This window comes from Hippocampus zosterae, chromosome 11 (genome assembly GCF_025434085.1).
Source record: "Hippocampus zosterae strain Florida chromosome 11, ASM2543408v3, whole genome shotgun sequence".
Classification (NCBI taxonomy): domain Eukaryota; kingdom Metazoa; phylum Chordata; class Actinopteri; order Syngnathiformes; family Syngnathidae; genus Hippocampus; species Hippocampus zosterae.
In genome coordinates, this window is record NC_067461.1 from 16,705,599 (window position 1) to 16,731,940 (window position 26,342).

At 52.2% G+C, this 26,342-nt stretch overlaps 1 protein-coding gene across 1 annotated transcript; it reads right to left on the minus strand.

The window, feature by feature from the left end:
• Positions 1-25,615, minus strand: LOC127610800 (serine-rich adhesin for platelets-like). The gene is made up of 8 exons (XM_052081242.1): positions 25,471-25,615; positions 21,358-21,416; positions 20,186-21,272; positions 16,496-16,549; positions 8,010-8,593; positions 6,802-7,343; positions 2,178-6,528; positions 1-584 (listed from the first exon to the last, which is right to left on the minus strand). The coding sequence occupies exons 2-8, from the start codon at positions 21,398-21,400 to the stop codon at positions 1-3; spliced, it is 7,245 nt and encodes a 2,414-aa protein (XP_051937202.1). The 5' UTR covers positions 21,401-21,416; positions 25,471-25,615.
• Positions 25,616-26,342: the final 727 nt, after the last annotated feature.

The following is a 26,342-nucleotide window of genomic DNA, read 5'->3' on the forward strand; positions in this document are numbered from 1 at the left end:
TCACAATATCAGCGTGAGCACTGTGGTGGCGAGAATGGTGGTGAGTGAGAACATCTGGACGTGAGCTCTGTTTGACTGCGTAGCTGTGGCCAACGTTGTGTTTGCCGTTCGCACTGCAACATTTGCGGACGAGGCTGTGGCAGACGCCAGAGCTCGCATCTCGTCCGTCTCGGAGTTAAGGGGTTGGCCTGCCGTGCTTGTCGTCAAAGCCAACTCTGCCACCTGTCTGGTAAAGTCCGTGCACACCTGCCCTGTGGACGCCACAGTCAAGATCGCCAGTTGGTCCACTAACCCCCCTGAGCATTCCTGCATGGTCCCTGTCAGCATGTTTTGCACCCTCGTCGTGAATGCTCTCCAGTCGTCATCAACCTCTTTGGCCATTTGGCGAGCATCCATTATTGTTTGCGTCGTTGCTTCTGCTGAGGTGACGTTTTGTGCAGCTCCTATTGCCCTGGACGCTATTCCAGCTGCCTCCATAGCCAGGGCGGCCAACTGCATGTCCAGAGCCGAGCCATTTTGTGATGCTGCGATGGCTACGTCAGCTGCATTTTTGGCTTTGAGTGACGCCTCAAGTCCAGCATTGACTGTGGAGTTCAGGGTAAATTCACTATTACTCAGTAAGGTGGCGGCGCTCGCCGCTTCCTCTGCGGCAGTTAACGCGGCTCTGGCTGCTGATTCTGCCCCTGGCCCGGCTGCTGCTGCTGTTGCCGAGCTCGTTGCAGTTATAGCTGCAGCTGAAGCTGTCAAGCCGACCACTAGTGAGTCTTGTGCTAAGCTAAGTGCCGTTCTTTGCGGAAGATCTCGCATCTTTTCTTTCGCTGTTTGTGTGGTTGTACTTGCAGATCTCGCTAAGAGTCTTGTGGCTTCAAAATTGTCTGTAGTTCCTGCTACAATTCCTGTTGCTTCTGCCAGCAAGGCAACCTCTTCTGCAGACTGAATTGTTGCAAACATTTCAGGTGTCAGCATAGATGACATCTGACGTGCAAACAATTCTGCAGCATCTCTGGATGTCACCACAAATTGTGTCGCGGTGTTGGAAAATTCATCTGGTCCTGCCATCACTGCTCGTCTGGCCACCGCCGCCGCTTTAAGCGAAACTTGTGCCGCTTCCAAATCAATGCTTCCTCGCGATGATGCTGCTTCCGCCGCTTCAGCCAATGCTTCTGCCACGTCTGCCGCTCTTGCTGCGGCATCTCTAGCATCTTGCGGCTTTGCCTCTCCATTTGAAACTGATATAGCCGCACGATTTGCTCCCTCTGCGATGTCAAAGGCGATGTTGATAAGATCGTCGAGATCCGCTCCACTTCCTGCCCGGGTAACTGTTGCCGCTGAGGCTGCGAGGGACACCGCCGCAGCTGCTAGGGAGGCTTCTCTTGAAGCTTGGATAGCTGCTGTTGGTGCTCCCGCAACTTCTGCCGCTGCACTTGCGCTTTGTGCTGCAATTTGTACTTGTAGGAGAGATAATTCACCAGCTAATTCAGCTTCTGTATCGCCATCAGTTGGGGCCGCAGCTCGTTGTGCTGTGTCGAGTGCCGCTAAAGCCTGAGATGCTGTTTGTTCTGCCAACAAAGCTGAGCTTTCGACTGCCTCAAGAGCTCCTCTTATGCTGGCCTCTACATCTTCCGGTAAGTCCCCTGAATTGAGTAAAGCTTGTAGTTCTCGTGCTGCCATCTCAGCCTCTTGGTTTGCAATTCTCGCATCTTCTATTATAGATGCTGCATTTTCTGCAGAAGCACAACAAGCTGTAATATTCACTGCTAAGGCAGTTGTAGTTGCAGCTGATCTCGCGATGGTAGCTGCATTTTGCGCAGCTTCAGAGAATTGGAGTGCAATCAGGGCCAACATCCCGTTTGCTCCCTCCGCAGCTTCTTGTGCTCTTTTTGCAGAAATTTCAGATGCCTCTGCTGCACTGTTTGCTGCAGCTGCTGCTGCAACTGCACTTATTTTGCCTTGTGAAAATGAAGATGCAGCAGTGGCTGCCTCGTTTGCAAGAAATGAAAGATCTTTTGCAGCTTCTTCTGTTTGAGTTGATCCTCCTGATAACGCAGCTGTTGCTGCTGAGGCTGAGCTTGCCAATGATGCTGCTGCTGATGCAGCAGTTGTGGATGCTGCCACGGCGGTCTCTGCTGATCTTCGGATTGCAACTTCTGCTATTGATTCAGTGACTGTGCTATCACTTGAAAGGGTGCTGTCACTGCTTAGAGTGGTATCGCTTGAGAGGGTGCTGCCACTGGGAAGGATGCTATCGCTTGAGAGGGTGCTGCCACTACTCAGCGGACTATCGCTAGAAAGGATGCTGCTACTGCTCAGCGTAGTATCGCTTGAAAGGGTGCTGCCACTGCTCAGTGTGCTGTCGCTGGAAAGGGTGCTATCACGTGAGGGGGTGCTGTCACTGCTCAGTGTGCTATCGCTAGAAAGGATGCTGCTACTGCTCAGCGTAGTATCACTTGAAAGGGTGCTGTCACTGCTTTGTGTACTATCACTGGAAACGGTGATATCGCTTGAAAGGGTGCGATCACTGCTCTGTGTGCTGTCGCTGGAAAGGATGCCAGTACTTGACAGGGTGCTGTCACTGCTCAGCGTACGATCACTGGAAAGGGTGCGATCACTTGAAAGGGTGCTATCACTGGAAAGCATGTTGTCACTGGAAAGAGTGCTTTCGCTCGAAAGGTCGCTATCACTGCTCTGTGTGCTGTCACTGGAAAGGGTGCTTTCACTTGAAAGGGTGCTGCCACTGCTCAGCGGACTATCGGTAGAAAGGATGCTGCTACTGCTCAGCGTAGTATCGCTGGAAAGGGTGCTGTCACTACTGAGTATGCTGTCGCTCGAGAGAGTGCTGTCACTGCTGAGTGTGCTGTCGCTGGAAAGGGCGCTATCACTGCTCTGTGTGCTGTCACTGGAAAGGGGGCTCTCAGTTGAGAGGGTGCTGCCACTGCTCAATGTGATATCGCTTGAAAGGGTGCCGCCACTACTCAGCGGACTATCGCTGGAAAGGGTGCTGCTACTGCTCAGCGTAGTATCGCTTGAAAGGGTGCTGCCACTGCTCAGTGTGCTGCCGCTGGAAAGGGCGCTATCACTGCTCTGTGTGCTGTCACTGGAAAGGGGGCTCTCGGTTGAGAGGGTGCTGCCACTGCTCAGTGTGCTGTCGCTTGAGAGAGTGCTATCGCTTGAGAGGGTGCTGCCACTACTCAGCGGACTATCGCTCGAAAGGGTGCTGCTACTGCTCAGCGTAGTATCGCTGGAAAGGGTGCTGTCACTACTGAGTATGCTATCGCTTGAAAGGGTGCCGCCACTACTCAGCGGACTATCGCTGGAAAGGGTGCTGCTACTGCTCAGCGTAGTATCGCTGGAAAGGGTGCTGTCACTACTGAGTATGAAATCGCTTGAAAGGGTGCTGCCACTGCTCAGTGTGCTGCCGCTGGAAAGGGCGCTATCACTGCTCTGTGTGCTGTCACTGGAAAGGGTGCTATCGCTTGAGAGGGTGCTGCCACTACTCAGCGGACTATCGCTCGAAAGGGTGCTGCTACTGCTCAGCGTAGTATCGCTGGAAAGGGTGCTGTCACTACTGAGTATGCTGTCGCTCGAAAGAGTGCTGTCACTGCTCTGTGTGCTGTCACTGGAAAGGGCGCTATCACTGCTCTGTGTGCTGTCACTGGAAAGGGGGCTCTCGGTTGAGAGGGTGCTGCCACTGCTCAATGTGATATCGCTTGAAAGGGTGCCGCCACTACTCAGCGGACTATCGCTGTAAAGGGTGCTGCTACTGCTCAGCGTAGTATCGCTGGAAAGGGTGCTGTCACTACTGAGTATGAAATCGCTTGAAAGGGTGCTGCCACTGCTCAGTGTGCTGCCGCTGGAAAGGGCGCTATCACTGCTCTGTGTGCTGTCACTGGAAAGGGTGCTATCGCTTGAGAGGGTGCTGCCACTACTCAGCGGACTATCGCTCGAAAGGGTGCTGCTACTGCTCAGCGTAGTATCGCTTGAAAGGGTGCTACCACTGCTCAGTGTGCTGTCGCTCGAGAGAGTGCTATCGCTTGAGAGGGTGCTGCCACTACTCAGCGGACTATCGCTCGAAAGGGTGCTGCTACTGCTCAGCGTAGTATCGCTGGAAAGGGTGCTGTCACTACTGAGTATGCTGTCGCTCGAGAGAGTGCTGTCACTGCTCTGTGTGCTATCACTCGAGAGGGTGCTGCCACTGCTCAATGTGATCTCGCTGGAAAGGGTGCTGCTACTGCTCAGCGTAGTATCGCTTGAAAGGGTGCTGCCACTGCTCAGTGTGCTGTCACTGGAAAGGGTGCTCTCGGTTGAGAGGGTGCTGCCACTGCTCAGTGTGCTATCGCTTGAAAGGGTGCTACCACTGCTCAGTGTGCTGTCGCTCGAGAGAGTGCTATCGCTTGAGAGGGTGCTGCCACTACTCAGCGGACTATCGCTCGAAAGGGTGCTGCTACTGCTCAGCGTAGTATCGCTTGAAAGGGTGCTGCCACTGCTCAGTGTGCTGCCGCTGGAAAGGGCACTACCACTGCTCAGTGTGCTGTCGCTCGAGAGAGTGCTATCGCTTGAGAGGGTGCTGCCACTACTCAGTGGACTATCGCTCGAAAGGGTGCTGCTACTGCTCAGCGTAGTATCGCTGGAAAGGGTGCTGTCACTACTGAGTATGCTGTTGCTCGAGAGAGTGCTGTCACTGCTCTGTGTGCTGTCACTGGAAAGGGCGCTATCACTGCTCTGTGTGCTGTCACTGGAAAGGGGGCTCTCGCTTGAAAGGGTGCCGCCACTACTTAGCGGACTATCGCTGGAAAGGGTGCTGCTACTGCTCAGCGTAGTATCGCTGGAAAGGGTGCTGTCACTACTGAGTATGCTATCGCTTGAAAGGGTGCTGCCACTGCTCAGTGTGCTGTCACTGGAAAGGGTGCTCTCGGTTGAGAGGGTGCTGCCACTACTCAGTGGACTATCGCTCGAAAGGGTGCTGCTACTGCTCAGCGTAGTATCGCTGGAAAGTGTGCTGTCACTACTGAGTATGCTGTCGCTCGAGAGTGTGCTGCCACTACTCAGCGGACTATCACTCGAAAGGGTGCTGCTACTGCTCAGCGTAGTATCGCTGGAAAGGGTGCTGTCACTACTGAGTATGCTGTCGCTCGAAAGAGTGCTGTCACTGCTCTGTGTGCTATCGCTTGAGAGTGTGCTGTCACTGCTCAGTGTGCTATCGCTCGAGAGGGTGCTGTCACTGCTCAGTGTGCTATCACTGGAAAGGGTGCTATCGCTTGAAAGTGTGCTGACACTGCTCAGTGTGCTATCGCTCGAGAGGGTGCTGCCACTGCTCAGTGTGCTGTCACTTGAAAGGGTGATGTCACTGCTCAGTGTGCTATCGCTCGAGAGTGTGCTGTCACTGCTCAGTGTGCTATCGCTCGAGAGTGTGCTGTCACTGCTCAATGTGCTATCGCTCGAGAGTGTGCTGTCACTGCTCAGTGTGCTATCGCTTGAGAGTGTGCTGTCACTGCTCAGTGTGCTATCGCTCGAGAGTGTGCTGTCACTGCTCAGTGTGCTATCGCTCGAGAGTGTGCTGTCGCTGGGAAGGGTGATATCGCTTGAGAGGGTGCTGTCAATGCTCAGTGTGCTATCGCTCGAGAGTGTGCTGTCACTGCTCAGTGTGCTGCCGCTGGAAAGGGCGCTATCACTGCTCTGTGTGCTGTCACTGGAAAGGGTTCTCTCGGTTGAGAGGGTGCTGCCACTGCTCAATGTGATATCGCTTGAAAGGGTGCCGCCACTACTCAGCGGACTATCGCTGGAAAGGGTGCTGCTACTGCTCAGCGTAGTATCGCTGGAAAGGGTGCTGTCACTACTGAGTATGCTATCGCTTGAAAGGGTGCTGCCACTGCTCAGTGTGCTATCGCTCGAGAGTGTGCTGTCACTGCTCAGTGTGCTATCGCTCGAGAGTGTGCTGTCACTGCTCAGTGTGCTATCACTCGAGAGTGTGCTGTCACTGCTCAGTGTGCTATCGCTTGAGAGTGTGCTGTCACTGCTCAGTGTGCTATCGCTCGAGAGTGTGCTGTCACTGCTCAGTGTGCTATCGCTTGAGAGTGTGCTGTCACTGCTCAGTGTGCTATCGCTCGAGAGTGTGCTGTCACTGCTCAGTGTGCTATCGCTCGAGAGTGTGCTGCCACTGCTCAGTGTGCTATCACTGGAAAGGGTGCTATCGCTTGAAAGTGTGCTGTCACTGCTCAGTGTGCTATCGCTCGAGAGTGTGCTGTCACTGCTCAGTGTGCTATCGCTCGAGAGTGTGCTGTCGCTGGGAAGGGTGATATCGCTTGAGAGGGTGCTGTCACTGCTCAGTGTGCTATCGCTCGAGAGTGTGCTGTCACTGCTCAGTGTGCTATCGCTCGAGAGTGTGCTGTCACTGCTCAGTGTGCTGTCGCTGGAAAGGGTGCTGTCACTGCTCAGTGTGCTATCACTGGAAAGGGTGCTATCGCTTGAAAGTGTGCTGACACTGCTCAGTGTGCTATCGCTCGAGAGGGTGCTGCCACTGCTCAGTGTGCTGTCACTTAAAAGGGTGATGTCACTGCTCAGTGTGCTATCGCTCGAGAGTGTGCTGTCACTGCTCAGTGTGCTATCGCTTGAGAGTGTGCTGTCACTGCTCAGTGTGCTATCGCTCGAGAGTGTGCTGTCACTGCTCAGTGTGCTATCGCTCAAGAGTGTGCTGTCACTGCTCAGTGTGCTGTCGCTTGAGAGTGTGCTGTCACTGCTCAGTGTGCTATCACTCGAGAATGTGCTGTCACTGCTCAGTGTGCTATCGCTCGAGAGGGTGCTGTCACTGCTCAGTGTGATGTCGCTGGAAAGGGTGCTGGCACTGCTCAGTGTGCTATCGCTCGAGAGTGTGCTGTCACTGCTCAGTGTGCTATCGCTCGAGAGTGTGCTGTCGCTGGAAAGGGTGATATCACTTGAAAGGGTGCTGCCACTGCTCAGTGTGCTATCGCTCGAGAGTGTGCTGTCACTGCTCAGTGTGCTATCGCTTGAGAGTGTGCTGTCACTGCTCAGTGTGCTATCGCTCGAGAGTGTGCTGTCACTGTTCAGTGTGCTATCGCTCGAGAGTGTGCTGTCACTGCTTAATGTGCTGTCGCTGGAAAGGGTGATGTCACTGCTCAGTGTGCTATCGCTCGAGAGTGTGCTGTCACTGCTCAGTGTGCTATCGCTCGAAAGTGTGCTGTCACTGCTCAGTGTGCTATCGCTCGAGAGTGTGCTGTCACTGCTCAGTGTACTATCGCCCGAGAGTGTGCTGTCACTGCTCAGTGTGCTGTCGCTGGAAAGGGTGCTATCACTTGAAAGGGTGCTGCCACTGCTCAGTGTGCTGTCACCTGAAAGGGTAATGTCACTGCTCAGTGTGCTATCCCTCGAGAGTGTGCTGTCACTGCTCAGTGTGCTATCGCTCGAGAGTGTGCTGTCGCTGGAAAGGGTGATATCGCTTGAGAGGGTGCTGTCACTGCTCAGTGTGCTATCGCTCGAGAGTGTGCTGTCACTGCTTAATGTGCTGTCGCTCGAGAGTGTGCTGTCACTGCTCAGTGTGCTATCGCTTAAGAGTGTGCTGTCACTGCTCAGTGTGCTATCGCTTGAGAGTGTGCTGTCACTGCTCAGTGTGCTATCGCTCGAGAGTGTGCTGTCACTGCTCAGTGTGCTATCGCTCGAGAGTGTGCTGTCACTGCTCAGTGTGCTATCGCCCGAGAGTGTGCTGTCACTGCTCAGTGTGCTATCGCTCGAGAGTGTGCTGTCGCTGGGAAGGGTGATATCGCTTGAAAGGGTGCTGCCACTGCTCAGTGTGCTGCCGCTGGAAAGGGCGCTATCACTGCTCTGTGTGCTGTCACTGGAAAGGGTGCTCTCGGTTGAGAGGGTGCTGCCACTGCTCAGTGTGCTATCGCTTGAAAGGGTGCTACCACTGCTCAGTGTGATATCGCTCGAGAGTGTGCTGTCACTGCTCAGTGTGCTATCGCTCGAGAGGGTGCTGTCACTGCTCAGTGTGCTATCACTGGAAAGGGTGCTATCGCTTGAAAGTGTGCTGACACTGCTCAGTGTGCTATCGCTCGAGAGGGTGCTGTCACTGCTCAGTGTGCTATCGCTTGAGAGTGTGCTGTCGCTGGAAAGGGTGATATCGCTTGAGAGGGTGCTGTCACTGCTCAGTGTGCTATCGCTCGAGAGTGTGCTGTCACTGCTCATTGTGCTATCGCTCGAGAGTGTGCTGTCACTGCTCAGTGTGATGTCGCTGGAAAGGGTGCTGTCACTTGAAAGTGTGTTGTCACTGCTCAGTGTGCTATCGCTCGTTAGTGTGCTGTCACTGCTCAGTGTGCTATCGCTCGAGAGTGTGCTGTCACTGCTCAGTGTGCTATCGCTCGAGAGTGTGCTGTCGCTGGGAAGGGTGATATCGCTTGAGAGGGTGCTGTCACTGCTCAGTGTGCTATCGCTCGAGAGTGTGCTGTCACTGCTCAGTGTGCTATCGCTCGAGAGTGTGCTGTCACTGCTTAATGTGCTGTCGCTGGAAAGGGTGATGTCACTGCTCAGTGTGCTATCGCTCGAGAGTGTGCTGTCACTGCTCAGTGTGCTGTCGCTGGAAAGGGTGCTGTCACTGCTCAGTGTGCTATCACTGGAAAGGGTGCTGTCACTGCTTAATGTGCTGTCGCTGGAAAGGGTGATGTCACTGCTCAGTGTGCTATCGCTTGAGAGTGTGCTGTCACTGCTCAGTGTGCTATCGCTCGAGAGTGTGCTGTCACTGCTCAGTGTGCTGTCGCTGGAAAGGGTGCTGTCACTGCTCAGTGTGCTATCACTGGAAAGGGTGCTGTCACTGCTTAATGTGCTGTCGCTGGAAAGGGTGATGTCACTGCTCAGTGTGCTATCGCCCGAGAGTGTGCTGTCACTGCTCAGTGTGCTGTCACTGCTCAGTGTGCTATCGCCCGAGAGTGTGCTGTCACTGCTCAGTGTGCTGTCGCTGGAAAGGGTGCTGTCACTTGAAAGGGTGCTGCCACTGCTCAGTGTGCTGTCACCTGAAAGGGTAATGTCACTGCTCAGTGTGCTATCGCTCGAGAGTGTGCTGTCACTGCTCAGTGTGCTATCGCTCGAGAGTGTGCTGTCGCTGGAAAGGGTGATATCGCTTGAGAGGGTGCTGTCACTGCTCAGTGTGCTATCGCTCGAGAGTGTGCTGTCACTGCTTAATGTGCTGTCGCTGGAAAGGGTGATGTCACTGCTCAGTGTGCTATCGCTCAAGAGTGTGCTGTCACTGCTCAGTGTGCTATCGCTTAAGAGTGTGCTGTCACTGCTCAGTGTGCTATCGCTTGAGAGTGTGCTGTCACTGCTCAGTGTGCTATCGCTCGAGAGTGTGCTGTCACTGCTCAGTGTGCTATCGCTCGAGAGTGTGCTGCCACTGCTCAGTGTGCTATCACTGGAAAGGGTGCTATCGCTTGAAAGTGTGCTGTCACTGCTCAGTGTGCTATCGCTCGAGAGTGTGCTGTCACTGCTCAGTGTGCTATCGCTCGAGAGTGTGCTGTCGCTGGGAAGGGTGATATCGCTTGAGAGGGTGCTGTCACTGCTCAGTGTGCTATCGCTCGAGAGTGTGCTGTCACTGCTCAGTGTGCTATCGCTCGAGAGTGTGCTGTCACTGCTCAGTGTGCTGTCGCTGGAAAGGGTGCTGTCACTGCTCAGTGTGCTATCACTGGAAAGGGTGCTATCGCTTGAAAGTGTGCTGACACTGCTCAGTGTGCTATCGCTCGAGAGGGTGCTGCCACTGCTCAGTGTGCTGTCACTTGAAAGGGTGATGTCACTGCTCAGTGTGCTATCGCTCGAGAGTGTGCTGTCACTGCTCAGTGTGCTATCGCTTGAGAGTGTGCTGTCACTGCTCAGTGTGCTATCGCTCGAGAGTGTGCTGTCACTGCTCAGTGTGCTATCGCTCAAGAGTGTGCTGTCACTGCTCAGTGTGCTGTCGCTTGAGAGTGTGCTGTCACTGCTCAGTGTGCTATCACTCGAGAATGTGCTGTCACTGCTCAGTGTGCTATCGCTCGAGAGGGTGCTGTCACTGCTCAGTGTGATGTCGCTGGAAAGGGTGCTGGCACTGCTCAGTGTGCTATCGCTCGAGAGTGTGCTGTCACTGCTCAGTGTGCTATCGCTCGAGAGTGTGCTGTCACTGCTCAGTGTGCTATCGCCCGAGAGTGTGCTGTCACTGCTCAGTGTGCTATCGCTCGAGAGTGTGCTGTCGCTGGGAAGGGTGATATCGCTTGAAAGGGTGCTGCCACTGCTCAGTGTGCTGCCGCTGGAAAGGGCGCTATCACTGCTCTGTGTGCTGTCACTGGAAAGGGTGCTCTCGGTTGAGAGGGTGCTGCCACTGCTCAGTGTGCTATCGCTTGAAAGGGTGCTACCACTGCTCAGTGTGATATCGCTCGAGAGTGTGCTGTCACTGCTCAGTGTGCTATCGCTCGAGAGGGTGCTGTCACTGCTCAGTGTGCTATCACTGGAAAGGGTGCTATCGCTTGAAAGTGTGCTGACACTGCTCAGTGTGCTATCGCTCGAGAGTGTGCTGTCACTGCTCAGTGTGCTATCGCTTGAGAGTGTGCTGTCACTGCTCAGTGTGCTATCGCTCGAGAGTGTGCTGTCACTGCTCAGTGTGCTATCGCTCAAGAGTGTGCTGTCACTGCTCAGTGTGCTGTCGCTTGAGAGTGTGCTGTCACTGCTCAGTGTGCTATCACTCGAGAATGTGCTGTCACTGCTCAGTGTGCTATCGCTCGAGAGGGTGCTGTCACTGCTCAGTGTGATGTCGCTGGAAAGGGTGCTGGCACTGCTCAGTGTGCTATCGCTCGAGAGTGTGCTGTCACTGCTCAGTGTGCTATCGCTCGAGAGTGTGCTGTCGCTGGAAAGGGTGATATCACTTGAAAGGGTGCTGCCACTGCTCAGTGTGCTATCGCTCGAGAGTGTGCTGTCACTGCTCAGTGTGCTATCGCTTGAGAGTGTGCTGTCACTGCTCAGTGTGCTATCGCTCGAGAGTGTGCTGTCACTGTTCAGTGTGCTATCGCTCGAGAGTGTGCTGTCACTGCTTAATGTGCTGTCGCTGGAAAGGGTGATGTCACTGCTCAGTGTGCTATCGCTCGAGAGTGTGCTGTCACTGCTCAGTGTGCTATCGCTCGAAAGTGTGCTGTCACTGCTCAGTGTGCTATCGCTCGAGAGTGTGCTGTCACTGCTCAGTGTACTATCGCCCGAGAGTGTGCTGTCACTGCTCAGTGTGCTATCACTCGAGAGTGTGCTGTCGCTGGAAAGGGTGATATCGCTTGAGAGGGTGCTGTCACTGCTCAGTGTGCTATCGCTCGAGAGTGTGCTGTCACTGCTTAATGTGCTGTCGCTCGAGAGTGTGCTGTCACTGCTCAGTGTGCTATCGCTTAAGAGTGTGCTGTCACTGCTCAGTGTGCTATCGCTTGAGAGTGTGCTGTCACTGCTCAGTGTGCTATCGCTCGAGAGTGTGCTGTCACTGCTCAGTGTGCTATCGCCCGAGAGTGTGCTGTCACTGCTCAGTGTGCTGTCGCTGGAAAGGGTGCTATCACTTGAAAGGGTGCTGCCACTGCTCAGTGTGCTGTCACCTGAAAGGGTAATGTCACTGCTCAGTGTGCTATCGCTCGAGAGTGTGCTGTCACTGCTCAGTGTGCTATCGCTCGAGAGTGTGCTGTCGCTGGAAAGGGTGATATCGCTTGAGAGGGTGCTGTCACTGCTCAGTGTGCTATCGCTCGAGAGTGTGCTGTCACTGCTCAGTGTGATGTCGCTGGAAAGGGTGCTGTCACTTGAAAGTGTGTTGTCACTGCTCAGTGTGCTATCGCTCGTTAGTGTGCTGTCACTGCTCAGTGTGCTATCGCTCGAGAGTGTGCTGTCACTGCTCAGTGTGCTATCGCTCGAGAGTGTGCTGTCACTGCTCAGTGTGCTGTCGCTGGAAAGTGTGCTATCACTAGAAAGGGTGCTGCCACTGCTCAGTGTGCTATCACTGGAAAGGGTGCTATCGCTTGAAAGTGTGCTGTCACTGCTCAGTGTGCTATCGCTCGAGAGTGTGCTGTCACTGCTCAGTGTGCTATCGCTCGAGAGTGTGCTGTCGCTGGGAAGGGTGATATCGCTTGAGAGGGTGCTGTCACTGCTCAGTGTGCTATCGCTCGAGAGTGTGCTGTCACTGCTCAGTGTGCTATCGCTCGAGAGTGTGCTGTCGCTGGAAAGGGTGCTGTCACTGCTCAGTGTGCTATCACTGGAAAGGGTGCTATCGCTTGAAAGTGTGCTGACACTGCTCAGTGTGCTATCGCTCGAGAGGGTGCTGCCACTGCTCAGTGTGCTGTCACTTGAAAGGGTGATGTCACTGCTCAGTGTGCTATCGCTCGAGAGTGTGCTGTCACTGCTCAGTGTGCTATCGCTTGAGAGTGTGCTGTCACTGCTCAGTGTGCTATCGCTCGAGAGTGTGCTGTCACTGCTCAGTGTGCTATCGCTCAAGAGTGTGCTGTCACTGCTCAGTGTGCTGTCGCTTGAGAGTGTGCTGCCACTGCTCAGTGTGCTATCACTGGAAAGGGTGCTATCGCTTGAAAGTGTGCTGTCACTGCTCAGTGTGCTATCGCTCGAGAGTGTGCTGTCACTGCTCAGTGTGCTATCGCTCGAGAGTGTGCTGTCGCTGGGAAGGGTGATATCGCTTGAGAGGGTGCTGTCACTGCTCAGTGTGCTATCGCTTGAGAGTGTGCTGTCACTGCTCAGTGTGCTATCGCTCGAGAGTGTGCTGTCACTGCTCAGTGTGCTATCGCTCGAGAGTGTGCTGTCACTGCTTAATGTGCTGTCGCTGGAAAGGGTGATGTCACTGCTCAGTGTGCTATCGCTCGAGAGTGTGCTGTCACTGCTCAGTGTGCTATCGCTTAAGAGTGTGCTGTCACTGCTCAGTGTGCTATCGCTTGAGAGTGTGCTGTCACTGCTCAGTGTGCTATCGCTCGAGAGTGTGCTGTCACTGCTCAGTGTGCTGTCGCTGGAAAGGGTGCTGTCACTGCTCAGTGTGCTATCACTGGAAAGGGTGCTGTCACTGCTTAATGTGCTGTCGCTGGAAAGGGTGATGTCACTGCTCAGTGTGCTATCGCTCAAGAGTGTGCTGTCACTGCTCAGTGTGCTATCGCTCGAGAGTGTGCTGTCACTGCTCAGTGTGCTATCGCTTGAGAGTGTGCTGTCACTGCTCAGTGTGCTATCGCTCGAGAGTGTGCTGTCACTGCTCAGTGTGCTATCGCTCGAGAGTGTGCTGTCACTGCTTAATGTGCTGTCGCTGGAAAGGGTGATGTCACTGCTCAGTGTGCTATCGCTCGAGAGTGTGCTGTCACTGCTCAGTGTGCTATCGCTTAAGAGTGTGCTGTCACTGCTCAGTGTGCTATCGCTTGAGAGTGTGCTGTCACTGCTCAGTGTGCTATCGCTCGAGAGTGTGCTGTCACTGCTCAGTGTGCTATCGCTCGAGAGTGTGCTGTCACTGCTCAGTGTGCTATCGCCCGAGAGTGTGCTGTCACTGCTCAGTGTGCTGTCGCTGGAAAGGGTGCTATCACTTGAAAGGGTGCTGCCACTGCTCAGTGTGCTGTCACCTGAAAGGGTAATGTCACTGCTCAGTGTGCTATCGCTCGAGAGTGTGCTGTCACTGCTCAGTGTGCTATCGCTTGAGAGTGTGCTGTCGCTGGAAAGGGTGATATCGCTTGAGAGGGTGCTGTCACTGCTCAGTGTGCTATCGCTCGAGAGTGTGCTGTCACTGCTCATTGTGCTATCGCTCGAGAGTGTGCTGTCACTGCTCAGTGTGATGTCGCTGGAAAGGGTGCTGTCACTTGAAAGTGTGTTGTCACTGCTCAGTGTGCTATCGCTCGTTAGTGTGCTGTCACTGCTCAGTGTGCTATCGCTCGAGAGTGTGCTGTCACTGCTCAGTGTGCTATCGCTCGAGAGTGTGCTGTCGCTGGGAAGGGTGATATCGCTTGAGAGGGTGCTGTCACTGCTCAGTGTGCTATCGCTCGAGAGTGTGCTGTCACTGCTCAGTGTGCTATCGCTCGAGAGTGTGCTGTCACTGCTTAATGTGCTGTCGCTGGAAAGGGTGATGTCACTGCTCAGTGTGCTATCGCTCGAGAGTGTGCTGTCACTGCTCAGTGTGCTATCGCTTAAGAGTGTGCTGTCACTGCTCAGTGTGCTATCGCTTGAGAGTGTGCTGTCACTGCTCAGTGTGCTATCGCTCGAGAGTGTGCTGTCACTGCTCAGTGTGCTGTCGCTGGAAAGGGTGCTGTCACTGCTCAGTGTGCTATCACTGGAAAGGGTGCTGTCACTGCTTAATGTGCTGTCGCTGGAAAGGGTGATGTCACTGCTCAGTGTGCTATCGCTTGAGAGTGTGCTGTCACTGCTCAGTGTGCTATCGCTCGAGAGTGTGCTGTCACTGCTCAGTGTGCTGTCGCTGGAAAGGGTGCTGTCACTGCTCAGTGTGCTATCACTGGAAAGGGTGCTGTCACTGCTTAATGTGCTGTCGCTGGAAAGGGTGATGTCACTGCTCAGTGTGCTATCGCTCAAGAGTGTGCTGTCACTGCTCAGTGTGCTATCGCTCGAGAGTGTGCTGTCACTGCTCAGTGTGCTATCGCTTGAGAGTGTGCTGTCACTGCTCAGTGTGCTATCGCTCGAGAGTGTGCTGTCACTGCTCAGTGTGCTATCGCTCGAGAGTGTGCTGTCACTGCTTAATGTGCTGTCGCTGGAAAGGGTGATGTCACTGCTCAGTGTGCTATCGCTCGAGAGTGTGCTGTCACTGCTCAGTGTGCTATCGCTTAAGAGTGTGCTGTCACTGCTCAGTGTGCTATCGCTTGAGAGTGTGCTGTCACTGCTCAGTGTGCTATCGCTCGAGAGTGTGCTGTCACTGCTCAGTGTGCTATCGCTCGAGAGTGTGCTGTCACTGCTCAGTGTGCTATCGCCCGAGAGTGTGCTGTCACTGCTCAGTGTGCTGTCGCTGGAAAGGGTGCTATCACTTGAAAGGGTGCTGCCACTGCTCAGTGTGCTGTCACCTGAAAGGGTAATGTCACTGCTCAGTGTGCTATCGCTCGAGAGTGTGCTGTCACTGCTCAGTGTGCTATCGCTCGAGAGTGTGCTGTCGCTGGAAAGGGTGATATCGCTTGAGAGGGTGCTGTCACTGCTCAGTGTGCTATCGCTCGAGAGTGTGCTGTCACTGCTCATTGTGCTATCGCTCGAGAGTGTGCTGTCACTGCTCAGTGTGATGTCGCTGGAAAGGGTGCTGTCACTTGAAAGTGTGTTGTCACTGCTCAGTGTGCTATCGCTCGTTAGTGTGCTGTCACTGCTCAGTGTGCTATCGCTCGAGAGTGTGCTGTCACTGCTCAGTGTGCTATCGCTCGAGAGTGTGCTGTCGCTGGGAAGGGTGATATCGCTTGAGAGTGTGCTGTCACTGCTCAGTGTGCTATCGCTCGAGAGTGTGCTGTCACTGCTCAGTGTGCTATCGCTCGAGAGTGTGCTGTCACTGCTCAGTGTGCTGTCGCTGGAAAGGGTGCTGTCACTGCTCAGTGTGCTATCACTGGAAAGGGTGCTATCGCTTGAAAGTGTGCTGACACTGCTCAGTGTGCTATCGCTCGAGAGGGTGCTGCCACTGCTCAGTGTGCTGTCACTTGAAAGGGTGATGTCACTGCTCAGTGTGCTATCGCTCGAGAGTGTGCTGTCACTGCTTAATGTGCTGTCGCTGGAAAGGGTGATGTCACTGCTCAGTGTGCTATCGCTCGAGAGTGTGCTGTCACTGCTCAGTGTGCTATCGCTCGAGAGGGTGCTGTCACTGCTCAGTGTGCTGTCGCTGGAAAGGGTGCTGTCACTGCTCAGCGTGGTATCGCTGGAAAGGGTGGTGTCACTGCTCAGTGTGCTATCGCTCGAGAGTGTGCTGTCACCGGAAAGGGTGCTATCACTTGAAAGGGTGCTGTCACTGCTCAGTGTGCTATCACTCGAGAGTGTGCTGTCACTGCTTAGTGTGCTGTCACTGGAAAGGGTGCTGTCGCTTGAGAAGGTGATGTCACTGCTCAGTGTGCTATCGCTCGAGAGTGTATATTCACTGCTCAGTGTGCTATCGCTCGAGAGTGTGCTGTCACTGGAAAGGGTGATATCGCTTGAGAGGGTGCTGTCACTGCTCAGTGTGCTATCGCTCGAGAGTGTGTTGTCACTGCTCAGTGTGCTATCGCTCGAGAGTGTGTTGTCACTGCTCAGTGTGCTATCGCTGGAAATGGTGCTGTCACTGCTCAGTGTGTTATCGCTCGAGAGTGTGCTGTCACTGCTCAGTGTGCTATCGCTCGAGAGTGTGCTGTCGCTGGAAAGGGTGATATCGCTTGAGAGGGTGCTGTCACTGCTCAGTGTGCTATCGCTCGAGAGCGTGCTGTCACTGCTCATTGTGCTATCGCTCGAGAGTGTGCTCTCACTGCTCAGTGTGCTGTCGCTGGAAAGGGTGCTGTCACTGCTCAGTGTGCTATCACTGGAAAAGGTGCTATCACTTGAAAAGGTGCTGCCACTGCTCAGTGTGCTTTCGCTCGAGAGTGTGCTGTCACTGCTCAGTGTGCTATCGCTCGAGAGGGTGCTGTCACTGCTCAGTGTGCTATCACTGGAAAAGGTGCTATCGCTTGAAAGTGTGCTGTCACTGCTCAGTGTGCTATCGCTCGAGAGTGTGCTGTCGCTGGGAAGGGTGATATCGCTTGAGAGGGTGCTGTCACTGCTCAGTATGCTATCGCTCGAGAGTGTGCTGTCACTGCTCAGTGTGCTGTCGCTGGAATGTGTGCTATCACTTGACAGGGTGCTGCCGCCGCTCAGTGTGCTGTCACTTGAAAGGGTGATGTCACTGCTCAGTGTGCTATCGCTCGAGAGTGTGCTGTCACTGCTCAGTGTGCTGTCGCTGGAAAGTGTGCTATCACTTGACAGGGTGCTGCCACCGCTCAGTGTGCTGTCACTTGAAAGGGTGATGTCACTGCACAGTGTGCTATCGCTCGAGAGTGTGCTGTCACTGCTCAGTGTGCTGTCGCTGGAAAGTGTGCTATCACTTGACAGGGTGCTGCCACCGCTCAGTGTGCTGTCACTTGAAAGGGTGATGTCACTGCTCAGTGTGCTATCGCTTGAGAGTGTGCTGTCACTGCTCAGTGTGCTATCGCTTGAGAGTGTGCTGTCACTGCTCAGTGTGCTATCGCTCGAGAGTGTGCTGTCACTGCTCAGTGTGCTATCGCTCGAGAGTGTGCTGTCACTGCTTAATGTGCTGTCGCTGGAAAGGGTGATGTCACTGCTCAGTGTGCTATCGCTCGAGAGTGTGCTGTCACTGCTCAGTGTGCTATCGCTCGAGAGGGTGCTGTCACTGCTCAGTGTGCTGTCGCTGGAAAGGGTGCTGTCGCTTGAGAAGGTGATGTCACTGCTCAGTGTGCTATCGCTCGAGAGTGTGTTGTCACTGCTCAGTGTGCTATCGCTCGAGAGTGTGCTATCACTGGAAAGGGTGCTATCGCTTGAGAGGGTACTGCCACTGCTCAATGTAATATCACTGGAAAGCGTGCTATCGCTTGAAAGGGTGCTGTCACTGCTCAGTGTGCTATCGCTCGAGAGTGTGCTGTCACTGCTCAGTGTGCTGTCGCTGGAAAGGGTGCTGTCACTGCTCAGCGTGGTATCGCTGGAAAGGGTGCTATCGCTGGAAAGGGTGCTGTCACTGCTCAGTGTGCTATCGCTCGAGAGTGTGCTGTCACCGGAAAGGGTGCTATCGCTTGAAAGGGTGCTGTCACTGCTCAGTGTGCTATCACTCGAGAGTGTGCTGTCACTGCTTAGTGTGCTGTCACTGGAAAGGGTGCTGTCGCTTGAGAAGGTGATGTCACTGCTCAGTGTGCTATCGCTCGAGAGTGTGTTGTCACTGCTCAGTGTGCTATCGCTCGAGAGTGTGCTATCACTGGAAAGGGTGCTATCGCTTGAGAGGGTACTGCCACTGCTCAATGTAATATCACTGGAAAGCGTGCTATCGCTTGAAAGGGTGCTGTCACTGCTCAGTGTGCCATCGCTCGAGAGTGTGCTGTCACTGCTCAGTGTGCTATCGCTTGAGAGTGTGCTGTCACTGCTCAGTGTGCCATCGCTCGAGAGTGTGCTGTCACTGTTCAGTGTGCTATCGCTCGAGAGTGTGCTGTCACTGCTCAATGTGCTGTCGCTGGAAAGGGTGATGTCACTGCTCAGTGTGCTATCGCTCGAGAGTGTGCTGTCACTGCTCAGTGTGCTATCGCTTGAGAGTGTGCTGTCACTGCTCAGTGTGCTATCGCTCGAGAGTGTGCTGTCACTGCTCAGTGTGCTATCGCTTGAGAGTGTGCTGTCACTGCTCAGTGTGCTATCGCTCGAGAGTGTGCTGTCGCTGGAAAGGGTGATATCGCTTGAGAGGGTGCTGTCACTGGAAAGGGTGATATCGCTTGAGAGGGTGCTGTCACTGCTCAGTGTGCTATCGCTCGAGAGTGTGCTGTCACTGCTCAGTGTGCTATCGCTCGAGAGTGTGCTGTCACAGCTCAGTGTGCTGTCGCTGGAAAAGGTGCTATCACTTGAAAGGGTGCTGCCAATGCTCAGTGTGCTATCGCTCGAGAGTGTGCTGTCACTGCTCAGAGTGCTTTCGCTCGAGAGCGTCCTGTCACTGCTCAGTGTGCTATCGCTCGAGAGTGTGCTGTCACTGCTCAGTGTGCTATCGCTCGAGAGTGTGCTGTCACTGCTCAGTGTGCTATCGCTCGAGAATGTGCTGTCACTGCTCAGTGTGCTATCGCTCGAGAGTGTGCTGTCACTGCTCAGTGTGCTATCGCTCGAGAGTGTGCTGTCACTGCTCAGTGTGCTATCGCTCGAGAGTGTGCTGTCACTGCTCAGTGTGATGTCGCTGGAAAGGGTGCTGTCACTGCTCAGTGTGCTATCGCTCGAGAGTGTGCTGTCACTGCTCAGTGTGCTATCGCTCAAGAGGGTGCTGTCGCTGGAAAGGGTGATATCGCTTGAGAGGGTGCTGTCACTGCTAAGTGTGCTATCGCTCGAGAGTGTGCCGTCACTGCTCAGTGTGCTATCGCTCGAGAGTGTGCTGTCACTGCTCAGTGTGCTATCGCTCGAGAGGCTGCTATCACTGCTCAGTGTGATGTCGCTGGAAAGGGTGCTGTCACTGCTCAGTGTGCTATCACTCGAGAGTGTGTTGTCACTGCTCAGTGTGCTATCGCTCGAGAGTGTGTTGTCGCTGGAAAGGGTGATATCGCTTGAGAGGGTGCTGTCACTGCTCAGTGTGCTATCGCTCGAGAGTGTGCTGTCACTGCTCAGTGTGCTATCGCTCGAGAGTGTGCTGTCACTGCTCAGTGTGCTATCGCTCGAGAGTGTGCTGTCACTGCTCAGTGTGCTATCACTCGAGAGTGTGCTGTCACTGCTCAGTGTGCTATCGCTGGAAAGGCTGCTGTCACTGCTTAGTGTACTATCGCTCGAGAGTGTGCCGTCACTGCTCAGTGTGCTATCGCTCGAGAGTGTGCTGTCACTGCTCAGTGTGCTATCGCTCGAGAGTGTGCTGTCACTGCTCAGTGTGCTATCGCTCGAGAGTGTGCTGTCACTGCTCGGTGTGCTATCGCTTAAGAGTGTGCTGTCACTGCTCAGTGTGCTATCGCTTGAGAGTGTGCTGTCACTGCTCAGTGTGCTATCGCTCGAGAGTGTGCTGTCACTGCTCAGTGTACTATCGCTCGAGAGTGTGCCGTCACTGCTCAGTGTGCTATCACTTGAAAGGGTGCTGCCACTGCTCAGTGTGCTATCGCTCGAGAGTGTGCTGTCACTGCTCAGTGTGCTATCGCTCGAGAGTGTGCCGTCACTGCTCAGTGTGCTATCGCTCGAGAGTGTGCTGTCACTGCTCAGTGTGCTATCGCTCGAGAGGGTGATGTCACTGCTCAGTGTGCTATCGCTCGAGAGGGTGCTGTCACTGCTCAGTGTGATGTCGCTGGAAAGGGTGCTATCACTGCTCAGTGTGCTATCGCTCGAGAGTGTGCTGTCACTGCTCAGTGTGCTATCGCTCAAGAGGGTGCTGTCGCTGGAAAGGGTGATATCGCTTGAGAGGGTGCTGTCACTGCTCAGTGTGCTATCGCTCGAGAGTGTGCCGTCACTGCTCAGTGTGCTATCGCTCGAGAGTGTGCTGTCACTGCTAAGTGTGATGTCGCTGGAAAGGGTGCTGTCACTGCTCAGTGTGATGTCGCTGGAAAGGGTGCTATCGCTTGAGAGGGTGCTGTCACTGCTGAGTGTGCTATCGCTGGAGAGTGTGCTGTCACTGCTTCGTGTGCTGTCGCTGGAAAGGGTGCTATCGCTCGAGAGTGTGCTGTCACTGCTCAGTGTGCTGTCGTTACAAAGAGTGCTATCACTTGAAAGGGTGCTGCCACTGCTTAGTGTAGTTTCGCTGGAAAGGGTGCTTTCACTTGAGAGGGTGCTGTCACTGGAAAGGGTGCTATCGCTCAAGGGTGTGTTATCACTACTTAGCGTGCTTTCGCTGAAGAGGGTGCTCTCACTTGAAAATGTGCTTTCACTGCTCTCTGTAGCATCACTCGAAAGTGTCGTTTTTGTGGTATCACTCATCAGTGTTGTCTTTGTGGTGTCACTAGTATATGGAGTCGTTAATGGTGCATGTGTTGTGTAATGTTTAGGCGGGCAAGGCTTAATTTCATAATAAACGGAGTCATTATCTTCATCTCTGTTGCCATGGTTATGCCGGCAAGGCATTCGTTCTTCATGATTGAGTTCAGGAGTATGTTCGCAAGGACTTTTTTCTTTTTTACTAGAGTCTTTTTTATGCTGGCAGGGGGTTTGTTCTTCATGGTTGGAGTCACGAGTATGCTGGAAAAGAGCTTGTTCTTCATGAGTGAAGTCAGGGGTATGCCGGCATGGAGTTTGTGCTTTATGTGTGGAGTCACGGACATGCCGGCATTGCATTTCATCTTCATGGCTAGAGTCTTCAGTATGCGGCCAAGAGATATTTTCTTCATGTGTGGAGTCTTGTGTGTGTGAGCAAGGGGGAAGTTTCTTTCCTGTGATGCCATGGTTTTGCGTGTCATCGCTATACCTTCTATTTGTGGCGTCATAGTGGTTTGGGGTCTCTGAGGGAAATTTAAGAATACGCTGGATTGCTTCAGATGATAAAAATGTCGCATCTCGGGCGTCTGCTTGAATGTCAGGCTGTCCTTGGCTCCAATGGTAGGCTTCTGGTCCTAAATTCTCCTCAGTCAGGCTTGACCGTTTTCTCCTTGTTGGAAGGCTGATGCACCCTGTGTTAATGTGTTGACAGCAGTGTTATATAGTGACTTTTTACTTACTGTTTGTTCCATGTTAATTGGGAGTGTGCTGACTTACTAACAACCAGAAGAACAACGGTGAACATTTTCAAAGTGATCATTCTGGCAGATGATGTCCTGTAAAGAGTAAATACATGAGTGTCACAATGAATGCTGCATTAATTATCCACCAATTTTCTACCATTAATTTGGGTTGTGGGGTCAACAGCTTTTGCATGGAAAGCCAGACTTCCAACTTATTCCAACCCATGAGATCCCATGGTGTTTCCAGGCCAGCTAAGAGGCATCGTTTCTCTAATGTGTCCTGAGTCATCCCAGGCTTTCCTATTGATAGGATGGGCCTGGAACACCTCACCAGGGGAGGCGTCCAGGAGGCATCCTACAGACTCCCGGGCCACCTCATCTGGCCCCTCTCAACTTGGATAAGCAACTACTCAACTCCAAATCCCTCTTGGATGACCAAGCTTCTCACCCTATGTCTAATGGAGAGCCCAGACACCAGGCAGAGGAAACTTATATTGGCCACTTGTATCTGGGATCTTGTCCTTTTAGTCACGACCCAAAACTCATGACCATGAGTGATGGTAGAAACAAAGAGCTTACTCTTCACCATGACAGATCGATACAGATTCCGCATCACAGCAAATGCTGCACTGCCTGTTGATCTCACGCTCCATCCTACCCTTACTTGTGAACAAGATCCCAAGATACCTCTACCTGAGGCAGGATATCACCCCCGATACTTCACCACATCCTTTTCCAACTGAGGTCCATGGTCTCAGATTTTCAAGAGTTGATTTTCATCCCAACTGCTTCACACTTGCAACCCGCTCCCATGACAGTTGTAGATCTGTGGACATTTTAGTTCACGAGCAAAGACAAGATGAAAATTATGATTTCTTGACTTTGATAAGTGCTCTTCAACCAAGTTCTCATGTCATTCACAGCAAAATAATGCTAGGTGCGAAGTTTCCAGTCACGGGATGGAAGTAAACACTTTAAATGGCCATGGTTTGCACGAGGCCCAGTTGAAAGAGAAGCTTTGATATCTGGACATGTTTTTGTAATTTTGAAAGGGGAAAAACCTTCCTTATGCTTGATTTTAATCCAAGGGAAGGAAGGTGGGTACAAGGTAGCTGACCCCCCATCCCCCACCCCACCCCTCACAACTTAATAGACACATCACAGTTAACCACAAAGACATTGTGTTAAGTTAACAAAAAATATTGCTGGTGGATGTTCATAAAGTAACATTAAACCAACGGCTATAATGCTCCAACAGAAACCTCAAACCGACAGTAAACTAATGCTGGCTAATTTACTAGCCTGTTGCATGTAACAATAGTGGCCACTTGTTGATGTAATTGTCTGTGAAGCTGTATTTGTGCTCACTAAGATACGTTATACTGGTCGGGCAACTATGATTTCAGTTGGATCGCAATTATAGTTCAAGCAGATGAAAGTGTGAGCTAATCCAGGAGCTGCCAGCAAACTATAGTTAACAGTTATCACCTGGGCAGCTATACATGGATGTAAACTAAAAAGTAAAATGAACTGAAACAATTCTTCTCGATAAAATACAATAATTATGCCACACATAATTCTAAACAACTATAAATTACAGTTTCAAACAGGAAATACTGTATGAGTTTGAACATGAAATTGTTCACTGTTATCTGCTGACAAAAAATGTGATTGATAAAATTATTGCCCTGACTAAAACTATACTAAAATGTTGACTGTTTTTGAGTAAAATGAGATGAATAAAGTGTTTTCTTGGACTTAACTGAGGACTAAAATGCTACATTTATAGTCAACTAAACCTGACAAAATTAAAATGGGATGAGGTTGACTCAATGTGATCAAACTAAAAAGCATGATTAAAACTGGACTAAAGCTGAGACTAAATTTTAAAATGGTTAACACAATTAAGAACAAAGCTTGCATCAGGGAGCTTGGTGCGCTGTACCCCTTAGGCAACACCCACAGAACTGCCCGAGGCACCATGGTTGAATGCCTTCTCCAAGTTAACAAAACACATGTAGACTAGTTGGGTGAACTCCCATGAATCCTCGAGGACCCTGCCCACAGCTGAGACAAAAACCTGACTGCTACCTGAATCTGAAATTCCACCTCCTGACGGATCCTTGTCTCCAGCACCCTTGAATAGACCTACTTGGGAGGCTGAGGACTGTGATCCCTGAGTAATTGGAACACACCCTCAGATCCCTCAAGGCCACCAGCCCGTTCTGCCAATCCTGAAGCTTTGTCCCCAATGTCAGGCCAATGTTGTCGAAGTGTGTCAACCAGGGCTGCCCCACAACATTCAGAGTCTTTAGGAACTCAGAGTGGAGCTCATCCACCTCTGGGGCTTTGCCATAGAGGAACACTTAAACCACCTCTTGCTTGGCTCTCGACGAAGGCGGACGCTTTTGCTTTTCTCTCCTGCCCCCCACCCCCCGCCCCCCACCCCCCTTCCCTGCTCGCCACTCAGTCCATGTGCTGTCTTTGTCCTGACTTTTCCTAGCCTCCTTTAGTATTTTCATCCTAAAATGATGGCATCCTCTCGATGCCATCAACAACATTTTCTCGATGAGAAGAGCTGGCACTGGGGAGCCTACTTGCCCCTCGGGGACTTTTGCTGCTGCGTACACCCTCGATCCCTGGAGGAAGTGGAGAATGATGTGCCTGTCAACACTGTCCGTTGAGGATGTGGATGACATCTACATTTTCGGCCTTCCGATAACAGGTATGCTGCAGTTTGGTGTGAAAAAAATTCAACCGACGGGAGCGGCTCTATTGGAAGAGGCTGCCGGTCTAAGGATGGCATAACGCGGATGTCCAACACTCAGACTCAGACTGTGCTCAACCACAAACTGTTGCGGTTTTGGAGCGTCACTGCAGGATGGACAACAACTTGGAGAAACTGGAATCCATGCTCAAATATTGACTGAAATCACGGATTTGGCTGATCGACGCCACTAAAGAGACATAAGCCACGGACTCAAGGCTGTCTTAAATTCTTGGGCAGCCTGCTACCAAAAACAACATCTGCTCTCTCGACCTTCCCCTGATGAAAATATGCACGGAAGCTAGTCCCCCACCATCACCCCCTCCCTCATACATTCCCTTATTTCACCGTCTTCATTGTTTATGTCTTGTGACCTGTTGTAACTGTCATATGCTTGTGCAGGAGTTTTTTGCCTCACTCAAATTATCCTCAAAATCAGGGTAATTCAAGCGTGGGTTTTTTTTTCTCCCCCTCTCCCTCCTTTGTGGTTTCTTTCTGACTTTCGGGTTGAGTGAACGCTGGCGCGTTTTGGCTGCCGCTGCTCAACCCGTATCGTATTGTTTTGTGTTTTTTATTATTGTAAAGTGTCCTTGGGTGTCTTGAAAGGCGCTTATAAATAAAATATTCATTCATTCATTCATCTTCCGTACCGCTTGATCCTCACTAGGGTCGCGGGGGTGCTGGAGCCCATCCCAGCCGTCTCCGGGCAGTAGGCGGGGGACACCCTGAATCGGTTGCCAGCCAATCGCAGGGCACACATAGACGAACAAACATCCACGCTCACACTCACACCTAGGGACAATTTTAGAGTGTTCAATCAGCCTGCCATGCATATTTTTGGAATGTGGGCGGAAACTGGAACACCCGGAGAAAACCCACGCAGGCCCGGGGAGAACATGCAAACTCCACACAGGGAGGCCGGAGCTGGAATCGAACCCGGTACCTCTGCACTGTGAAGCCGACGTGCTAACCACTGGACTACCGGGTCGCCCAAATAAAATATATTATTATTATTATTATTATTATTATTATTATTATTATTATTATTATTATTATTACTTCGGGACTTCAACCCCAGAGATAAGCGAGCCCAGCTTCCTATGTAGACCATCCGGAAGTCGTTTTCCTTTGCCTCGCTAAACTCTTCTCACGCCTGTGTTTTTGCCTCATCCAAAGCTGCGTTCCACTTGGTCAGCTGGTAACTGTCAGGTATGTCCAGACTCCTTTTGAATTGTGTGAAGAACAGCTGCTCACTGCAAGTATCAGCTGTGTAATTTAAGTTCGACCAAACTCTGAATGCAGCATATGGCGTAGCGCCCAATGTGGTGATGAAACAAATGATGCCTCCCAAAGTCATTATTTTCAGATTCCACTACCTACCGGAACAGGATGATGTCTTCTGTACAGCGGTCCACTCAGGGTTGCTGATTCTGCACGATGACAGTGAGCATGTTGCCAGACTACACGGTGACGGTTGCGAAGAAGAGAGTGGCAATCACTGAAGGTAAACAACCTAATGTGGAGCTGCCAGGATGTCAAGCTGGGATCCCCACGATGCGTCACATCACTGACACAATTGAAGATCCAGAGGAAGCTATGGAATACATTAGAAAGAACAGTCACCTGTCAATCATCCGGAGTCTGGAGTCACGTGAAGTAAGCAAACTAACATAGATGGTTTTATTTATTCATTCATTCATTTATATTTTCACATAGACCAGTCAATTATGTGTATGCATCTGGGTATATATTAATTAAAATAAAATTTATTTTGAAGCAGTTTGAGTTGTGTTGCCTCACCCTCTCTGTTCCCTCGCCTCTTTGGACACATACAATCTGTCTAAATCAAAGCAGCAGCAAGTTGATGTGACAATCAAGAGGGCACCCTAGCGGTAGTCTTCTAGAAAACTGGTGAATTTTATTAGGAGGTTTTTTTTTTTGGGGGGGGGGGTTCCTTTGGAGGGGTGCAGGGGGTGCCAGTGCGCCTGTGATTGCGCTAATATTGCGTCCTGGGTGGTCACCCACATTGCCCACAGCAAATAGCGGCTCAGTGTGCATTGTGTAGTATGCAGAACCCGGGTAAAAGCCCCGTGTAGGGATCCAAATCGGAAGACAAGCTTTTTAAAATTTTAACTAATTTGATAGCAGATAGTCAGATACAGTCACAATATGTTGAAACTTGGGGGATGGAGGGGGCAATTTTAACTGATTTACACTGAAAGTAAAGGGATCAAATGTATTCATCTTTGTTG